This window comes from Gadus macrocephalus, chromosome 20 (genome assembly GCF_031168955.1).
Source record: "Gadus macrocephalus chromosome 20, ASM3116895v1".
Taxonomy (NCBI): Eukaryota; Metazoa; Chordata; class Actinopteri; order Gadiformes; family Gadidae; genus Gadus; species Gadus macrocephalus.
Window position 1 is genome coordinate 11,254,192 of NC_082401.1, and position 20,187 is coordinate 11,274,378.

Genomic DNA, 20,187 nt, shown 5'->3' on the forward strand with positions numbered 1-20,187 from the left:
TCGATAAAATCGGTTTATCGCCCAGCCCTACGCTATTATTTTGACAATCTCCTTGCGCTGGTGTTTGTGAAACTATTTCTAAGCAAGTGCGCCAAGCCGCTCATGTATCCATTCAACAGTTAAATGAGGCAAGCAGCAACAGCGAGCGCATGTGTGAGCGCGAGGATGTCTAGTTTTGTTAGTTTTTTTCCAACCTAACCTGATTAAAAGCAGCTCAATTGGGCGTGAAAATTTCCCCAATCTGACACTGTCACGTCATTTAATCTATTAATTCGTGATCTGGGACACATAATTTCAATTATTTCGTGCCATAAAGCACAAATTTCTAACAATATGACAGCTTTTGGCCAACCGTTTCTACTTTCACCTTTGATTCTAAGAAATTGTGACTGTGGGCTGACGTGCAGCGTCTGGCCTGCAAGGGGAGTATGGGCAGGTTGGGAGCGCATCGGATCAGCTGGGGGGATTGGGCCTGATTGCGGGCACCTGCTCGCAATCAGGCTTATGATTTATAATTTCTGGACTGTCTTAAATTCATGAAAATAAAATACTTGCTTGTACTTCAAAGCAACCTTCTTTTTGCTTGTGCATTTGCGTGTAAAGGCTAAGCAAATATCGTGATTAGGCAAACTGTCTTTGATATAGGCGGACAAACTGTCTACCATATTATTTTCGATTCAAACCAGGATTCCGCGCGCTGCAGCTTAACGTTATGTTGGATCAATTGTAACAAGTTTACTTAGCAACCAATGAGCATTGACCAAGCCTAACCTGCTATGCATCACAACCAAAGTGATGCGTTTTCCCTGTTCATTTATTTTATCTAATTGAAGTTACAGTTCGCACTTTTAATATTAAAAGATTTTTTTTTTGGGCCGCGCCATGACCTGTGTTAGGAGGGGCATTAATGACCGCTGGGGGGGGGCACGGCCCCTAAATGCCCAATCTTAGCGCCGACACTGAGTGAAGGCCTTTTCACGTGCACCTGACAAGGTGCCGACCGGTTGTGGAGCTGGAGCATAGTAGTCATGCGATGTTGGCGCCTGCTGATGCTGTGGCCGTCTGTTGAGCCTCCGACTCCGCTGCCTCATTTGGATGGTACCTCGACCGGTGCGCGCGGAGATTGGATGTCAAACTATTTTTTGCAAAGTCGGCAACGGCCTTTGTCTGACTTTTTACCATCTACGGTGAAGAACCCAAACCTTTCCAGACACCACTTTCAAGATGACTTGGGGAATATTTATATTTATTTTGATATTTACTTTGAATAAAAAGTGACAGCCCTAGTGCAGAGGGTGGACGATAAATTCCAACCGATTTAAGTCGCTTTGGATAAAAGCGTCTGCTAAATGCCCAAATTGTAATTCTAATTATATGGACATCAACCCCCAAGCAGACGTCCAGTAGAATGAACTCAAAGTGTTTGGGCATGGAGGAGGCTGTAATTATACGCGTTGCTAAATTATCTTTAACATAAATAACAACTCCACCTCCTTTTGCTTTTCTAACCAGTCTAAGAACATTACAACCATTAATGGCTATATCTGTATCTGGGATTCTCCCGAGAGCCAGGATTCTGAAATCACCAACAAATCAGGGGGAGCTCCATTCATCAATTCTTCAGGATAGTCATGCTTAGGTGGCAGACTCCTAATATTGAAATGGAATAGTTTAAAGCCATAATTTCAGTGAAACTTTTGCAGTGATTTTAAATCAACAGAATTTATAACAGAGGGGGGATATTTAGTGAGTGAACAATGAGGGTTGATAGGTACAAGATTGTGTATATTCACACTATTTGGCCTGTAACTCTGACGTGGCTGTTCTAGAGTGCTATGTGAGAGGACCATGTTTATATTTATTCACCATATTACAATAGTAACTTTCACCTAGATAATGTAAATACCAAAATATGTTTTGTATTGCAATTACTTTTGTACCCCATATCCTTTAAGATACCATCACATGATTCTAATCATAATGGCTATCTACAGTAATTTTTTTGGATAGTTAGGTGATATGAAGTTGTAATTACCAGCAAGAAATCCAGCACATTTCAGTCGGATCATGTTTTATTGATGAGAAAACTTAACACATGTCAGTGATACGCCTCATGCTCATGAACCTCTGGCAGCTCATCATATCCCTGAAGCTCCTGTACTCTCCGGGCCTCATGTACATCATCCTTCCCTTGTAGTGGGGCTGCTCGTACATCAGCCAGTGGCCGTCCATCACGTGGCAGGACTGGCAGTCGGACATGCGGTAACGATCCTGGATGTTGTCACAGTCGTCCATCATCTCATTGAACTGACCACCGAAGTTCTCCCTCTCGTAGATCTTCATCCTGAACTGGTCTCTGTGCTGTAATGCAGAGGTTCAGAGAAACAGTGTCAGCAGAGTCATCAACACGGTCAATATAATAATTGAACTAGTTCAGTGTAAAAGTTGAACTATTTCTCTTACAAAGGGGATCATTCTGCAGGACCTGATGTTGTCAAACATCATTCCCATGCTCTGCATGCGGTGCATGTCGTTGTACTCTCCCCTCCTCATGAAGAACTGCTGGCCCATGTAGTTGTTTTTCTCATAGAGCATGAAGCAGCCGCTCTCCACCCTGCAGGACTGGCACCTGCTCATGTAGGAGGACATGTCGGAGCAGTCGCTCATGCACTCATAGGAGCGACCCTGGAAGTTCTTCTCCTCGTAGAAAGTGATCTGAAACAAAAATAATGTGGCTTTAATGGCACTGGTTGGCTTAGTCTGTATCATGTCATTATATTAACGCAAATTAATCATTTACGTTAATACGCTATAGACAGTATATACCTTGCCCATCATGATGGCTGCGTTGATTTTTCAGGCCTCTCAGAGATCGGTTGGTGAACTGTTGGTCTACCAGTTTCAAGCCCCTATATTTATACCTGAACAGACCCAAAGACTGCATGAAGGCCCCTATTGTTCAAACTACTGACTCATGACCCTGACGCAACGTACAGTAGAAGCCCATTGAGAAGCTTCCACATGATCATAATAGGCTTGATTTAATGTATAGATGGATGCTTCACTTAAAGATATATGAACTTGAACATTTTAAATCATTTTTAATCTTTCTTTGTAAAATGTTCTAAAAAATATGTCTAAATGCTATATGTTTAACAGCAAAAGGTACAATACAAAGAGTAAATACATGTAACCACATATTTTTTTAAATATTTGTCAGAGAATGAATCCTTGGATACTAACATTTATCTAAATTATTCCTAAAACATGCGTTGATGATTGGTTTTAACGATATAAAATAATCTGTATGCAAATGGTTTGTATTGTTTTTGTGTTGTGTGTTGATTTGATTTAGTTGTTGGTAAGGTATAATGACGATTTTCATTTGCAGTGTTTGAGGAAGGAAATTAGTATTCTCTAATACTACAGATTGCAACTCAACATAAATTGAGTAAGATCATTATTTCCCATTTGTTTCCATGCCTATTTGTGTATTTGGTTTTTAATTTTTTGGTTACAAAAATGATATAGAGTTCATAAGACATCCTGTGTCATAGACGGAGCATCGAACGCTACTGCCTTCTGCCGCTGACGAGACGCAGGGCCGCCATCTTGGATCACGCCGGTTTTTGGCATACATGTAGCTATTATAAAGGGCATATGATTTGGCGTGTTTTATTATTCATAGTTAGCTTAACAGTAATAGAATATTCAGATATGCTATAAGTGACCAGACGTCCGAGATCAAAACTGGGAACATAATCCCAGAGAAGGGGAAAAAAACGGTCAGCTATTTTTAAGTTGAAGAAACAATATATGATTAGGCTATATATACATATATATCCTACATAAACAATGTATGAATACATTAGATATCTATACATATCTTAGGGACCTTATACGTACACCATATCTGACTTTTGCTGCAGCAGCAGAGTTTATTCTGTCTTGACACTTAGTATTGATATTTTGTAATTACTTGTAATAACATTCTTTCCTTAAATGATTATAATGTTTACAGTGATTGTTTTATATGTATTTTTTATGTATGTCGCTTTGGAAAAAAGCATCTGCCAAATACTTAAACATAAACTTATGTAAACACCTGAACGTTTTTATATCAGCTAAAACCACCAATCTGCTTCACTGGTTTCAGAATAAAACCAAATTCGGTCTTACCCATCAATGTTGGTACTTGAATATTGTTACTTGAATGACTTATTCATGGTTACAATTATACTGTTGTCTTATACTTTGCCTAAAATGAGTTTGCAGGTGGGAATTGATACAGGAAAATGATCAGACCAGAACGAGGGATATTCAAAATACAATAAAAAGCAGCCAGGGTAAATGCAGACTGACCAATGTAGTTTATGCAAGGCAATGTGAATGTAAAAAATATCAAGGATCATACTCTGATCATGGCCAAACAAGACACCCCAACAAAGCACCATGGGATTTTGTTCATTCAAAGCCGTAATTGAAGTTTCCATCACATCCATCGGTAATGTGCCATAACCCATTCTTGTAGACAATGGAACAATAACTTGGAACAATAACTTGGAACAACGGAACACATGGAAAAATTTAACCCATGCACAACACTAAAATACCTACCAATACCTACCTTGTATCCTTTGGCACGAGGATCGCGTCCATTCATTGTATCAAACAGCCTGTCAATTATCTATAAACACATATCGTTATGTAAATCATAAGGTATCAGGTACATATTTCTAAACTGTGCTCAACATGCAAGTAAACATGCAAGTATTAGTATTTTCTAGACTTCCTTCTCTCCATAGGTCTTTTTTGTACTACAGCAAATTTCACAGAGCTTTACCCCTTCGATGTATGAACGGGCATGCACTAGTTTAAAAAGAAGAAACAGGTACTTGGTTCTATAATCACTAATTGTATTAACTCAAATAATTCTGCTGTTGCCTCACAGTCCTTAAACTGAGAGTAGCAAAGATCCCTCATTGTGCACAGTAAATTTAACAGTTACTGACGCGGAGCGACTCAGTGTCTGTGCTGCAAGGTTCACCCTCATCTTGTGGTTCTCAAAGTAGACATGCTTGTCTGTAATTTTATTGGCAGCATGCAGTCCATCCTCTTTTTGCAGATCATGGCGACGATTGATACCTCCAATGGATCTGTCCGGTGGTCTTCGCAATTGGACTGTATGCCTGCAGAGTTAGAATCAGTCACTCCTCAAACAAGTACAAACAGCAAAATGATGATCACATCCAGCCATAACAGTGCAAATGGACGGACCAAAATATTTAGATAACTTTTAGTAGCAGAGGCATAAATTGTGCAAAAAGGTCTACAACGTTCATCATTTACCTGCAACATATTACGTGCCAACTTGAGCATGTGGCAAGCATCCATCATTACAAATACTTTCTCCCCTGACACCGGATGTGGGAAACTGGTTTGAAGCGGCTTTCGTGGGTCCCCCTTCAGCTCACACCCAAGTTGGTTGAATATGCTGACATTGGAGGAATGCCCATCCATTGTTAGACATACCAACCGAAAGCCCAGTGCTTGCAGCTCCTCCAAAGCCTGACTGAGAAGGACCCCCTGTGGTTCTGGAGAGAGAGACCTGGGGCCCTATTTTAACGGTCTGAAACGCAAGTGGGAAGCGCAAAGCGCAAGTAGCTTTGTGGGCAGTTCTACGGCGCTATCACTATTTTACAGGCGGATAAATGACACTTGCGTCGCGGCGCAAGTGTCAAAAGGGTTGGTCTGAAGCAGCCTAGTTACCCGTAGGTGTGGTTTGGGCGTAACGTCCAACAAACCAATGAGTGCCAGCTCCCATCCCCTTTAAGAGCCATGAGTGCATTTAAATCGGACGAGTTGATATTTTGACAGCGCGTCTGCAGTCTCCGATGAGACAGATGCACATGAATTTCAAACTGCAAATGGCTCAGCTTATTGCCAAATAATATGGCCTAATTCACACATGGAATAAGGGGTTTTCTTCCACAACTTCAGAAATACTGAGTCCTCAAATAAATTTCGGCAAAGAAAACGTATATGATATAACATATGATATGCGGTAACTGTGGTTCTATTTAATGATATACGCAATACATTATAAACATTGTTTCTTATCAGTATTGTATGCTATCCTAATATGCATGTGTCCCCGCGGTAATAGACATTGCCATTGATTGTATTATGCGTTACGTGTTTAGTTTGCGTGTGTTTAAACAGCACACACGCGCACCCGCATTCATTCATTCTTTTTAACACTCACTCGCGGTAAAAAAATGTATTTCACGATCAAATACTCATCAATCCTAAAAGTTATGGGCATGTAGGCCTACACGATGTCTCGGTCAAGAAAATATGTGTTTGCTGTACGGTGTTTGCAGATGCATTGATTTAAAAGTACAACTTATTACCGCTGCATCAGCTGTTCTTTCCCAAATAATTTACCAAGAATGTGCGGCTAGGTAGATGGGAGAAGCAAAGTGTATGCGCGAGGTGCACAAGCAATCCGTATGCATCGCATGCGCATGTATGCATGCGCCCTTAAAATAGCATCTGAACAACGTGCCACTGACTTTAAACCAGGTATTTCCTGGTCAGTAGCGCAATGGTATTCAGAAACGGCAAAATACCGTTTGCGCCAGAACACGCCTCCTCCTTCCGCCGAACCGCCCCTTGGGGCGCATGATCAATCCCTAATTTACCGGCGAGTGGCGGTGGTGGGAAAAGAACGCTCTGCGCCAGTTGTAAACTAGCAACGACACATGCGCCAGTGACTAAGTCACTTGCGCCGGATGCAAGATAGGGCCCCTGGTCATGAAGTATGTAATGGGAGCCTTCCAATATCCTTGTAGGCCAACCACCATACATAAGAGCCTCAAATGCAACATCAGTCTCATTGTTTCCATCACCCATGTCTACAAAAACAGACATTGTGGTAAGTGGATTATATTGGATTATATTGCACATGTTTTTTGATGGACATGGCATCCAACATGAGTGAAACACATCCCTATTTAGCCGGGTCTCCCTGGCATCTTCTCTCTAGCATATCCAGCATCATCTTGTTCAGGACAGGCTTGGCATTCACTGAACGCAGCTACCTGTAAAATATTGAGAAGAAGCTATAACGTGTTGGCATCAGTACTTTCCAATGCTTTGTAATGTTTGTGGATGTGGGAGGGGAAAATGTCGAGTCGCTCTGAGGTATTTGTATGCCTTTGAACCATGTAGATGGAGCGAGAATGCAAACTCTCTGCAGTAATGTGTGTACTCATTGCCCTGCTTTGCCACAAAATCCATCTTAAGATCTGAAATGTTATGAGCAAAGATGGATTAGTCCCCTTCAGATAATAACCAAGGAGTTAAATGAAGAGAGTAACAATAACATGTACATGAATTTCAAAGTGCTTACCTGAGTAGAATGCAAGCTTCTAACTTAAATCTTCATTAATGAGGTTATTTTCCCTCAAATCTCCCAAAAGACCCTTCACTGTGGTCTTTGCCCTCTTTTCTCTGGACATGGCATTCTTCTTTTCTCGCTCCAGACTTAGCACTGGTGCCAAATGAATCATTTACTTTGGCCTTAACAGTATTAGGAGAAGCAGGCAAGGCATAGCCATGATCATAGTAGAAAGAGGGACGTACATTGTTTGAGTAATGTTTCACTAGACATGGGCCTAGTAGAAAGAAAGAGGGATGAACATGGTTTGATTAAAGTTTCACTTAACAAACATCACTTTGACACCACTAGTTTATGTCCCACATCCACATTCTTCCTTATAGTCATCAGCTATCAAAGCCAGTTATTTGTGAGTGTCTTTAATATGAGTGGCAGCAAAACAAGTGAGATTTTAGGATCCCTTGCGGCTCGCTGAACACGGCGACCACACCCACAGTCGCCACAATACTTACCGATACCGATAACAGGAGACACGCGCCCAGGGTCAGATCTTAGAGCTTTCACAGGCAAGTCATGCTTTAAGTTGTGGTTGATTTTATTCATGCTAAAATGTCTAAGCCAAGCTGTATTATGCCTGTCTATGCCAAGCTGTATTATGCCATTTTAATTCATATACACAAGCCATCTACATCAAGCGACATAAAAAAGAATAACAATTTTAAATTATTATTTTTTTGGTTGAATTTAGATGAGGCATGTTTGATTTTGAGACATATGAGCCGTTTTAAGGTTTTCATCACGTTGTTCCGAAGGAGCCTATTGATACGATTTGTACTAGCTTTGCCCCAATTTCAGGGTAGCCTGTTTAATAAAAGAGTGTAAGGCTATAAAATAAGCCCTTATCTATTTTGTGTTCACCTATGAGCCCATAAGATGTATCGAGGCTATGGTATTCGTTATTTTTTCATTGGGCTTTAGTGGTGGTGCTGAAGCCATTAATGGCCAAATGTTTTCTTGTCAAGTGCTCTGTTTGTGGCAGTTTTTAATAATAATGAACTTTATGAAGGACTCCACATTTAAGAACAGATATTCTGTTCTGCCCAAGTCGAGAAACATAAAAGTAACATAAAAGTAAGTACCGTAAAAAGTTACGTTCCCCAAGAGGGTAACTAAGTAAAGTAACAGATTACTTTTTTAAGAAGTAACGAGTAACGAGCAAACACTACTTTTTAAAAGTAGGTTTGATTCAAGTATGCAATCAAAAGATAGTTACACGTTTGAAATGTCCTGCTAATTAATGCATTATTTATTCGATAGGTAAATTGTTCTGCATTGCATATTGTTAATTGATATTCAATATTGGGGTTTGGGTGAGTTTTGCTGTCTACCTCAACATCGCCATACTTGTTACCTTACAGATGGTCAAATTAACATATAAATAAATAGTTACCATATTGCCGTAGTAACTTTCACGTAGATAATTTAAATACTCGCATGATTTAAATCAGAATGGCTAACTCCAGAATATTATGGTTAATTTTCGATAGTCAGGTGCTATAAAGTTATAATGACCAGCAACAAATCCAGCAAATGTAAGTTAGATCATGTTTTATTGATGAGGAAACTAACACATGTCAGTGATGCGCCTCATGCTCATGAACCTCTGGCCGCTCATCATATCCCTGAAGCTCCTGTACTCTCCGGGCCTCATGTACATCATCCTGCCTCTGTACTGGGGCTGCTCGTACATCAGCCAGTGTCCGTCCATCACGTGGCAGGACTGGCAGTCAGACATGCGGTAACGATCCTGGATGTTGTCACAGTCGTCCATCATCTCATTGGACTGACCACCGAAGTTCTCCCTCTCGTAAATCTTCATCCTGAACTGGCCTCTGTGCTGTATTGCAGAGGTTCAGAGAAACGGTGTCAGCAGAGACATCAACACAGTAAATGTAGCAGTTAAACTAATTCAGAGTAAAAGTTGAACTATTTATCTTACAAAGGGGATCATTCTGCAGGACCTGATGTTGTCAAACATCATTCCCATGCTCTGCATGCGGTGCATGTCGTTGTACTCTCCCCTCCTCATGAAGAACTGCTGGCCCATGTAGTTGTTCCTCTCATAGAGCATGAAGCAGCCGCTCTCCACCCTGCAGGACTGGCACCTGCTCATGTAGGAGGACATGTCGGAGCAGTCGCTCATGCACTCATAGGAGCGACCCTGGAAGTTCTTCTCCTCGTAGAAAGTGATCTGAAACAAAATAATTGTCAGCCTTAGTTTATAATTTAATTTAAGCGACTTGTTGGCTATAATCTATATCTTCAATATCATATTAACCCAAATCAATTATTTACGTTAATACTGTGTCTATATATATATATATATATATATATACCTTGCCCATCATGATGGCTGTGTTGGTTTTTCAGGTCTCTCAGAGATCGGTTGGTGAACTGATGCTCTACCTGTGTCAAGCCCCTACATTTATACCTGAACAGACCCAAAGACTGCATGACGGCCCCTATTGTTCAAACTACTGACTCATGACCCTGACTCAACGTACTGTAGAAGCCTATTGAGAAGCTTCCACATGCTCTTAACAGGGGGGAGCTAATTTAACGTATAGATGGATGCTTCACTGAAAAACTTAGAGGATCCAAGTATAAACTTGACATTTTCAATCAACTTCAATCTTTCTTCATAAAATGTTCTCAAAAATATGTCTATATGACATAGTCTAACAGCAATATAGTACAATACAAAGAGTAAACACGTGTAACCATATATATATTTTTATATAACTAAGTTTAACTGATTATAGGCTAGTTGGTCTGTTACTTACTATATCGGAGACTGAAACAAGAAGTAACGTCAGAGGGGACTCATTTATTCACAACGATGCAATCCACTTAACTCGGTTACGGTCAAATGAATAGCACGTTGCCGTCAATCACATGACACTGATACAACAGTGCCAGATCTAACGCAGTCTATCACAATAACTTAACCTTAATTTAGATTAATGCGTGACAATTCAGATTCTAAATTGTGAAAACAAATCCATTCAAAATGCCTCAAAGAAAGGTTATGCTATGAATTTTTCTGGCCTTAGCTGGACAACATTAGATTTCCAAACATGGTCAGGCCATATGTTCTTAAATAAAATGGATAAAATAACTAAGTGTTGTTCTTTCTCTCTTTGCCCTTGCCGTATCTGGTTTAAGCAAAACAAAACATATTCTCTCAGAAAAAGCATGTGCAGAATTATGTCTATCCTTTTACCATTATTCTTTCTTAATTTGGATAAACAGTTTAAAAAAACTTCTTCGGGCACCGCCATGTTATTTCTCAAATCGGCAGACTGGTGTATTTCTTTGCTATCATCAACTGACACTCGCTCCCGGAGGACTGGCGGAACCTCCCTTTTATTTTTTGGAAGAGGTTTTCAATCGGGTCAGGACGAGAATGATTATGCAGAAAGAAACAGTATGTGTACTCGCAAGATCAGGATGATCTCACAAGGCTAATTGACTGGCTAAGTTACACCCATCTCCTGCATCACGTCTGGACTCTGGAAACTGAAAAATGTATGTTGGAGTTAATGGCACTTAATTAAAAAAGTTTGGATGTTGATTTCTGATTCTCAATTAAATGTTCGTGGAAGGGATGTCGGATGTAAAATGGAATTTTCCCCATAAATGAAAATATACATATTTTATTAAATGTACAACTGTGTACAGAGGCCTACAGTGTCAACATATTGAAACAAACTAGGGGGCTATTAACCATACATATGAAAACTCAGAGTCAGCAAGTGTGCTTGTGTTGATTTTGCTCCTTTTTCCTCATACTATGGGCCCTATTTTAACGGTCTGAAACGCAAGTGAGAAGCGCCAAGCGCAAGTAGCATTGTGGGCGGTTCTACGGCGATGTCGCTAGTTTACCGGCGCGGAAAATGACTCTTGCGCCTGACGCATATCTAAAAAGGGTTGGTCTGTAGTAGCCTAATTAGCCGTAGGAGTGGTTTGGGCGTAACGTGCAATAAACCAATGTGAGTGCCAGCTCCCATCCCCTTTAAGAAGCCATGAGCGCATTTGAATCTGACGAGTTGATATTTTGACAGCGCGTCTGCAGTCTCCGATGAGACAGATGCACATTAATTTCAAACTTCAAATGGCTGAGTTTATGGACAAATAATATGGCCTAATTCACACATGGAATAAGGTTTTCTTCCACAACTTCAGAAATACTGAGTCAAATAAATTTCGGCAAAGAAAACATATATGATATAACATATGATATGCGGTAACTGTGGTTCTATTTAATGATCTACGCAATACATTATAAACATCGTTCCTTATCAGTATTGTATGCATTATCGTTATCGACTTGTGTTCCTAATATGCTAGGGTGACCAGATTTGAGTTTGTAAAAAAGAGGACACTTTGTCGCGGGGGGGGGGGGGGGTAGTGGATAGCATGCCGCACCATGACCATGTGAATGCATACAAATGTCACAAATGAAATGACAATATGAACATCTATTTATTGAAATCTTTTTTGTGGCATTTAAATGTGTCAATAATGATAACAAATAAAACATTCTAAATAATAAAATCTTTATATGGCCACATTAAAATAAGAAAATTAGAAACTTTTCAGTCCTCCTCATATATTCAAGCAATAATGATAACAAATACAATATTCTAAATAATAAATTACTTTTTTTTTTTTCTTTAGTTTGTCCGTGAACTTACATTTACGTTTAGGCATGGCTGCAGATGTAATGTGCTGTTGTAAACAGAGTGGAAGCGGCAAGGTGCTCAATGTTGCCAGATTGGAAATGGCAAAGTAACGTACCAAAGGCCCAAAATGGTCGTATTTGGAGGATAATTATCGTGGCTCTGGCAACCCTGAGATCGGTCGCCCAATGACAGACTCTACAGTCAGCTCGCGCAAGAAGGTGGAACGTAAGGGAGATACCATTTCCAGAACTTGGAAGGCCGTAATAACCATAGACATATACAATGGTAATAACTAGTAGGTTATGTGAAAGACCCAGAAACACAAATATGCGACGAGGCAAAAAAATAAATAATAATAATAACAATAATATTATTAATTTTTTTTGCGACAAGGCAAAATACCGGACGTTTTTGGAATCCCTGCCGGACGCATTTTTTAGGTCTCGAAAAGAGGACATGTCCGGGAAAAAGAGGACGTCTGGTCACCCTATAATATGCATGTGTCCCCCCTTTAATATACATTGCCATGGACTTCATTATGCGTTACTTGTTTAGTTTGCGTGTGTTTAAACAGATGGACACACACGCGCGCGCCCACATTCATTAATTATTTTACACATACACACACACGAACCCGCATTCATTCATTCTTTTAAACACTCACTCGCGGTAAAACGATGTTTTCTCACGATCAAATACTCATCAATCCTAAAAGTTATGGGCATGTACACGATGTCTGTGTCAAGAAAATATGTGTTTGCTGTACGGTGTTTGCAGATGCATTGATTTAAAAGTACAACTTATTACCGCTGTATCAGCTGTTCTTTCCCAAATAATTTCCCAAGAATGTGTGGCTAGGTAGATGAGAGAAGCAAAGTGTATGCGCGAGGTGCACAAGCAACATTATGCATGCGCCCTTATAATAGCATCTGAACAACGCGCCACTGTCTTTAAACCAGTGCCGTGTTCCAATACCCGTACTGTCCGTACTTACTAGCCAAATTTTAAGTACGTAGTACGGTCCAATTCAGATCTGGCGAAAAGAAGTATACTTCAAGGACCCGGATGTCGTACTCAAAACGGGCTAATCGTGAAGTGTGGATCAAAGGACACTTTCCGTACTCAACGGCAGCCATCTTAGCTGCGTAGCGGAAGAGGCAGAGCCAGGCTGAGCCAAAGTCGGCGCATTTTCCACAAAGCCTGCATTAATAGTCATTTTGTAGTTTTTATAGTTTTTATAGCTTTTTATAGCTGCTAGGCGTAAAGAGTTCACCGTTCAAAGCGGGATGTTTATTGCGGGGGAGGAGCCACGGCGGTAGTCGTGATCGTAATTTCCGGTTAGTGCACCACGGAATACTCGATTTGGAACAGCACTCACATCTGAAAAATTAACATGGTAGCAGTGTTGTTTTTGGCAGGCATTTTAGATTTAGTTTTAGTCTGTCTTTTTGACGAAATGCTTCTTAGTTTTAGTCCCATTTTAGTCATTTCTATCTTTGAAAGTTTTAGTCTAGTTTTAGTCTGACGAAAACTCAAAAGGTTTTAGTCTAGTTTTAGTCCGACGAAAACTCGTCGGACTGTCGCACTCGTCGCACACGGCACACTCGTGTGTGCCGTGTGCGTGCAGGCGCAGCTGCGCGCGAGCGAGGCTTTTAGTGTGTGATGGGGGCGTGACTGTTAGGACAAGCAGCTGGCTCCATTTCTCCATTTCTTTTCCGCATATTATAGTTGGCGGGAAAAAAGCATGTTTTGAAACTTTGTTCGTCCACTCACTAACAATTTAGTCTCGTCTAGTTCTCGTCTGACGAAAATGTCTACATTTTTCGTCACATTTTAGTCTTTATATGGCTTTGGTGACGTTCGTCTTAGTCTCATTTTCGTCATGGAAAAAAGGGGTCTGACGACGTCATTTTCGTTTTCGTCTTGCCTGACGAAAACAACACTGCATGGTAGATAGTACGGATAGTATACTTCCTTTAAGTATACTCATGGAAGTACGGGTATTGGAACACGGCACATGTATTTCCTGGTTTGTGGCGCAAGTAGTTTCTGAAAGGGCAAGATAGCACCAGGGAGCGTTTGCGCCAGAACACTCCTCCTCCTTTTGCAGAGCCGCCCCTTGGGGCGCAAGATCGTAATTTATTGACGCGTGGCGCAGGAGGGAAAAGAACGCTCTGTGCCAGTTGCAAACTAGCAACGACACATGCGCCAGTGATTAAGTAATTCGCGCCGGATGCAAGATAGGGCCCTATAAGTTGATTAACTATTGTTGACTGGTGTTTCACAGTCTTGCACACCTGACATTTTAACAATGGATCTATTTGTTGAAGAGGAATGAACAATTTAAAATTGATTTAGATAAAAATGAAAACCTTTTTTTAACTATACAGACACTCCAGGATTTTGCGATGTTGCGATTTGCAACTTCAACGTAACATCAACCAATCACTGCGAATTGAGGGCCGTGTCACAATTTAAACCAACCACCGCAACTTTCCCGCAAATTTGACCAATCAGTGGCGTCGTCTTGAACTGACGTCGACAAACTACCTTCTGCCTTACTTGCGTGTTTACAATGTTCAAGCGAGTCAAGCATTCATGCAGCATGTGCGCGTCCAACGTTTCACACTTACCAAAATAACTGCGACAGATCGCGAAAAGCAGTATCCTGGTATTCTACATGAAAGCGGGGGAAAATATTTTGCACTGCATGCAACATTGTGATGGAACATGAGCGGAAATCTTCCATTGATAAGCATTTTGCCACCGCGAAACATAACTACAGAACTGCAGGCAGGACGTCGAACGACGAGGCAGATCACTATGACACAGGCTGTTGCATCCAAGTCAATTGCCAGTGCAGAAAGAATCAAGAATCAATTATTCATAGGACCATTTCTCAGTGTTTTTTTCAGTAATAAATTAATATTTAACAAATTGCTCGGGGAAAATTGCAGTGATAACTTAATATTTAACATCAGGAAATTTGCAACTTTCACAACTTTTTTCGCAATTTTCACTTCCTCTCGCATTGTAATCGCAACAAAAACCTAAAAAACAGCGCAAATTTCATCGCAACTTTTTGAAAAGCTCACGCAACATCAGGCATTTTAGGCCGCAACAATCTCAAAAAAGGCCCGCGAAATCCTGGAGGGACTGAATATAGCGCCATGATTCCCATGCAACTTATTCAGTTGTCCAAGGTCCAGGTGTGATGAATGAGATGGGTATACATCAGCCTCTCTATACAGGGGTGGTCTGTAAGGAAGGAGAAAGGCTTTAGCTTGAATATCAAGGAGGCCTGGGAGAGAAATGATTTGAGCGGAGGATTGGTCACAATAGCACTCAAGCGGAAGAAAAGTTTGTGGTGGAGAAGGAAAAAGCATCAGAAACATTTAGGGAATTGAGGCTTGGAGCCCATGTGGTCTTAATTTGGGCCGTTTATTACTTGAAGCCTCATCTTTTAACCAACCCCTGGAATCCCCCTGGAGAATGTTGAATAGTATTCAGAGAATGAATCCTTGGATGCTAAAATGCATCGAAATTATTCCTAAAACGTCATGCGTTAATGATTTGATATAACGATTTCAAGTCATTTTTATGCAATAGATGTATTGTTCCTGTGTTGTATTTTGATTTGATTTAGTTGTTGGTAAAAAATATATATATATTTGTAGTGCTTCAACTTAAATTGGGTAAGATGATTATTTTCTATTTGTTTTGATGCTTATTTGGGTATTTGGCTTTCAAACTTTTCATTAATGTTTTTTTGGATAAAAATATAATCTTATGGAGTTCATATAATTTACCTTTTCTTCTAAAACAATTATTAATTCCAGAAAATGCTGTAGGTTTGGTTTAGGTATGCAATCAGGAGATTTCAAAACTAATTATTATTTATTCAATATGTAAACTGTTATGCAATGCATATTCTTTTCTGTTAATCAATGTTGTGGTTTGGTTAAGTTTTGATGTCTTCATCAATATCACCATATTTGTTGACTTACAGATGGTGGAATTACCATATTTATATTTATTCACCATATTACCATACTAACTTTCCCATAGATTATGTAAATACCGAAATATGTTTTGTATTATAATTACTTTTGTACCCCATTTCCTTTAAAGGGGACCTATTATGCTTTTTCGACTTTTATGACCTATAAACGTTGTTATAATGATTGATAGTCATGTTTAACCATACTAAAGTGTCAAATAATGACGTACATGCATTTCGACGTATATTCCCTGCTGACAGTCTGAGGTGGCTGTGCAGAGCGCTAAACACTCGGGACAATGATTGCGATTCACTTGTTCACATTTCCGGGAAACATCTATGTAGACGTACTCCTGCCACGCCCCCATATGCCTGGTCAAATCTGCCCGCGCGCGCGCTCCAAGGAAGGTAACCAATCACAACGGAGTTGGGTTGGCAGGAGGGGGGCGAGGGGGCAGAGAAGGACGAAACGGAGCGTTGACAGAGAAGGCTGAAAGCGCCCAGATGAGAGGAAGAGTTTCCCGAAAATCTACATCGTTTTTTGTGTATGGTTAAACATGACGATCAATCATTATAACAACGTTTATAGGTCATAAAAGTCGAAAAGCATAATAGGTCCCCTTTAAGATACAACTTTCCCTCCAAATATGCCATTACATGATTTTAAAAACCCTAACTCAAGAATATTCTATTTTATTTCGGATAGTCAGGTGCTATCAAGTTATAATGACCGGCAAGAAATTCAACAAATGTAAGTTAGATCATATTTTATTGATGAGGAAACTAACACATGTCAGTGATGCGCCTCATGCTCATGAACCTCTGGCCGCTCATGCCCATATCCCTGAAGCTCCTGTACTCTCCGGGCCTCATGTACATCATCCTGCCCTTGTAGTGGGGCTGCTCGTACATCAGCCAGTGTCCGTCCATCACGTTGCAGGACTGGCAGTCGGACATGCGGTAACGATCCTGGATGTTGTCACAGTCGTCCATCATCTCATTGGACTGACCACCGAAGTTCTCTCTCTCGTAGATCTTCATCCTGAACTGGCCTCTGTGCTGTAAAGCAGAAATTCAGAGAAACGATGTCAGCAGACTCATAACCATTACCCTGTCAATGTAACAGTTAAACTAGGTGAGAGTAAAAGTTGAACTGTGATTTCTCTTACAAAGGGGATCATTCTGCAGGACCTGATGTTGTCAAACATCATTCCCATGCTCTGCATGCGGTGCATGTCGTTGTACTCTCCCCTCCTCATGAAGAACTGCTGGCCCATGTAGTTGTTCCTCTCATAGAGCATGAAGCAGCCGCTCTCCACCCTGCAGGACTGGCACCTGCTCATGTAGGAGGACATGTCGGAGCAGTCGCTCATGCACTCATAGGAGCGACCCTGGAAGTTCTTCTCCTCGTAGAAAGTGATCTGAAACAAATTGTCGGCCATAGTTTATAATTTCTGAATATAATTTCTTCTAAATCATGTTATTTATATTAATGCAAATCAATTAGTTATGTTAATATATCTTTACCTTGCCCATCATGGTTGCGGTGTTGGTTTTTCAGGTCTCTCAGAGATCGGTTGGTTAACTGATGCTCTACCTGTGTAAACCCCCTACATTTATACCTGAACAGACCCAAAGACTGCATGACATCCCCTATTGTTTAAACTACTGACTCATGACTCTGACTCAACGTACTGTAGAAGCCCATTGAGAAGTTTCTATATGCCCTTAACAGTGTTGAAAATATGGACAGAGGGTTCACTGATAAACTTCAAGAGGATTCAAATATCAATTTGACTTAAATTACATTATTCAATCTAGTTATATATGTTTTAATAATTTCTTTAACAATATTATATGCATTATAAAAATCTATATATCTAACTAAAGATAAAGATATAACTCCAATGCAGTCCACAATAAACACTTGAATGGAACCTTATAATTTTACAATAAAGGTAAGAATTATTTCCCAAAGGAAGATTTGTTTCGGTTGGCAGAAATAAAGTGAAGCCCATGTCAAAATAAGTATTGGATACTTATTAATAAACTTTTGAAATAACTATCACTTATTTTATTTTGAATTGGGAGGACATACCATAACTTAAAAACATGATGTACCATGTTTCACTGCTTTAATTATGTTTGCTACCCTACTAAAGTATTGATATGCAGAGGAAAAATAAAAACAAATACACTGTCAAAGACGAACCATGTACCAATGCATTATCACCTCAAAACAGAACGTCTACAACAGGGTGCTGGAGATGTGCGTTAATGGAGAGAGACGGGGTGGGACTTCTGAGTATACTCAGAAGGAACTATGTCTGTTTTTAGTTGCATGGGTTCAGTGCTTTGAGAGAGCGAGGGACTTCTGGTAAGAGGACATCATGTTTCGGATATGGTTTTGTCAATTTCATGGTCAAAACACTTTGGGCCCTATTTTAACGGTCTGAAACGCAAGTGAGAAGCGCCAAGCGCAAGTAGCTTTGTGGGCGGTTCTATGGCGATGTCGCTATTTTACCAGCCAAAAAATGACTTGCACCCGGCGCAAATCTAAAAAGGGTTGGTCTGAAGTAGCCCAATTACCCGTAGGTGTGGTTTGGGTGTAATGTGCAATAAACCAATGAGAGTGACAGCTCCCATCCCCTTTTAGAGGCATGAGTACATTTTAATCTGACGAGTTCATATTTTGACAGCGCGTCTGCAGTCTCCGATGAGACAGTCTGATGCACATTAATTTCAAACTTCAAATGGCTTCGTTTATGGCAAAATAATATGGCCTAATTCACACATGGAATAAGTTGTTCTTCCACAACTCGCGAAATACTGAGTCCTCAAATAAATTTCGGCAAAGAAAACGTATATGGTATAACATATGATATGCGGTAACTGTGGTTCTATTTAATGATATACGCAATACATTGTAAACATTGTTTCTTATCAGTATTGTATGCATTATCGTTATCGACTTGTGTTCCTAATATGCATGTTTCCCCCCGTTAATATACATTGCCATGGCATGGACTGTATTATGCGTTACGTGTTTAGTTTGCGTGTGTTTAAACAGATGGACGCACACACGCGCGCCCGCATTCATTAATTATTTTACACATACACACACGCGCGCCCGCATTCATTCATTCTTTTAAACACTCATTTGCGGTAAAACAATGTTTTCTCACGATCAAATGCTCATCAATCCTAAAAGTTATGGGCATGTACACGATGTCTGTGTCAAGAAAATATGTGTTTACTGTACAGTGTTTGCAGATGCATTTATTTAAAAGTATAACTTAATACCGCTGTATCAGCTGTTCTTTCCCAAAGGAGGGAGAAGAACGCTCTGCGCCAGTTGCAAACTAGCAACGACATATTCGCCAGTGATTTAGTCAATTGCGCTGGATGCAAGATAGGGCCCTTTACATTTATTTGACCAGTCCTTGTTGTTGTTCTTTTAATGTAATTCTTCTCGCTCCGTGGATTGTTAACTGGCGAACACAGCTCATATGAAGGAGAACAGAAATTGCGTTGCGATAGATCGGGGTAACACCACGTTTAATAAGCCTCTGTCAGTCTAGGAAAGAACAGGTAAGAACTCTTGGCCACAATCCCACCAACATCATGTCCAGATGTTGTGTCAGAGTCCAAGGATTTAACAAACTGGATCATATGCTGTCTTTTTGGACGATGGTAGTTTAATTAGTGGAATAAATCCTGCAGCCGGACAGGGTTAAGATGGTGGTGTTTATTAGGAAAATCAGTTGAAAGGCACATCAGGTTGGTTGCTTAATTGATCATAGATGGTTTGTTGTTTGATACATTTTTCCGAGTTATTATACAATTTTACATTCCAGAACAAGTCACTGGTTTGATTCTTGTATAGGTGTCAATGATTTGTTAAATCCGGTGACACAAATATTTATTAAATATGTGAATTGTGTTTTTGGATTTTTCAATGCTGATGTTTTCTTTGAGTTTTATGTGGACCTCAATATTGACATCTTTGTGACCTTCCAGGTCTTGATACGTAATAACTT

General features: G+C 40.1%; 2 protein-coding genes across 3 annotated transcripts; both read right to left on the minus strand.

Moving 5' to 3' along the window:
- Positions 1–2,054: 2,054 nt before the first annotated feature.
- LOC132448920 (beta-crystallin B1-like) lies at positions 2,055–9,900 on the minus strand. The gene is made up of 7 exons (XM_060040477.1): positions 9,799–9,900; positions 9,402–9,653; positions 9,028–9,299; positions 5,364–5,494; positions 2,827–2,843; positions 2,464–2,715; positions 2,055–2,361 (listed from the first exon to the last, which is right to left on the minus strand). Exons 1-7 carry the CDS (start codon positions 9,808–9,810, stop codon positions 2,089–2,091), a joined length of 1,209 nt encoding a protein of 402 aa, XP_059896460.1. The 5' UTR covers positions 9,811–9,900; the 3' UTR covers positions 2,055–2,088.
- Positions 9,901–16,899: 6,999 nt separating this feature from the next.
- Positions 16,900–17,776, minus strand: LOC132449133 (gamma-crystallin M1-like). 2 transcript variants are annotated; one of them, XM_060040781.1, is made up of 3 exons: positions 17,675–17,776; positions 17,317–17,568; positions 16,900–17,206 (listed from the first exon to the last, which is right to left on the minus strand). In XM_060040781.1, exons 1-3 carry the CDS (start codon positions 17,684–17,686, stop codon positions 16,931–16,933), a joined length of 540 nt encoding a protein of 179 aa, XP_059896764.1. In that variant the 5' UTR covers positions 17,687–17,776; the 3' UTR covers positions 16,900–16,930. The 2 variants fall into 2 exon arrangements, with proteins under 2 accessions (XP_059896764.1, XP_059896763.1); XM_060040780.1 differs by lacking the exon at positions 17,675–17,776 and having other exon boundaries at positions 17,317–17,604.
- Positions 17,777–20,187: the final 2,411 nt, after the last annotated feature.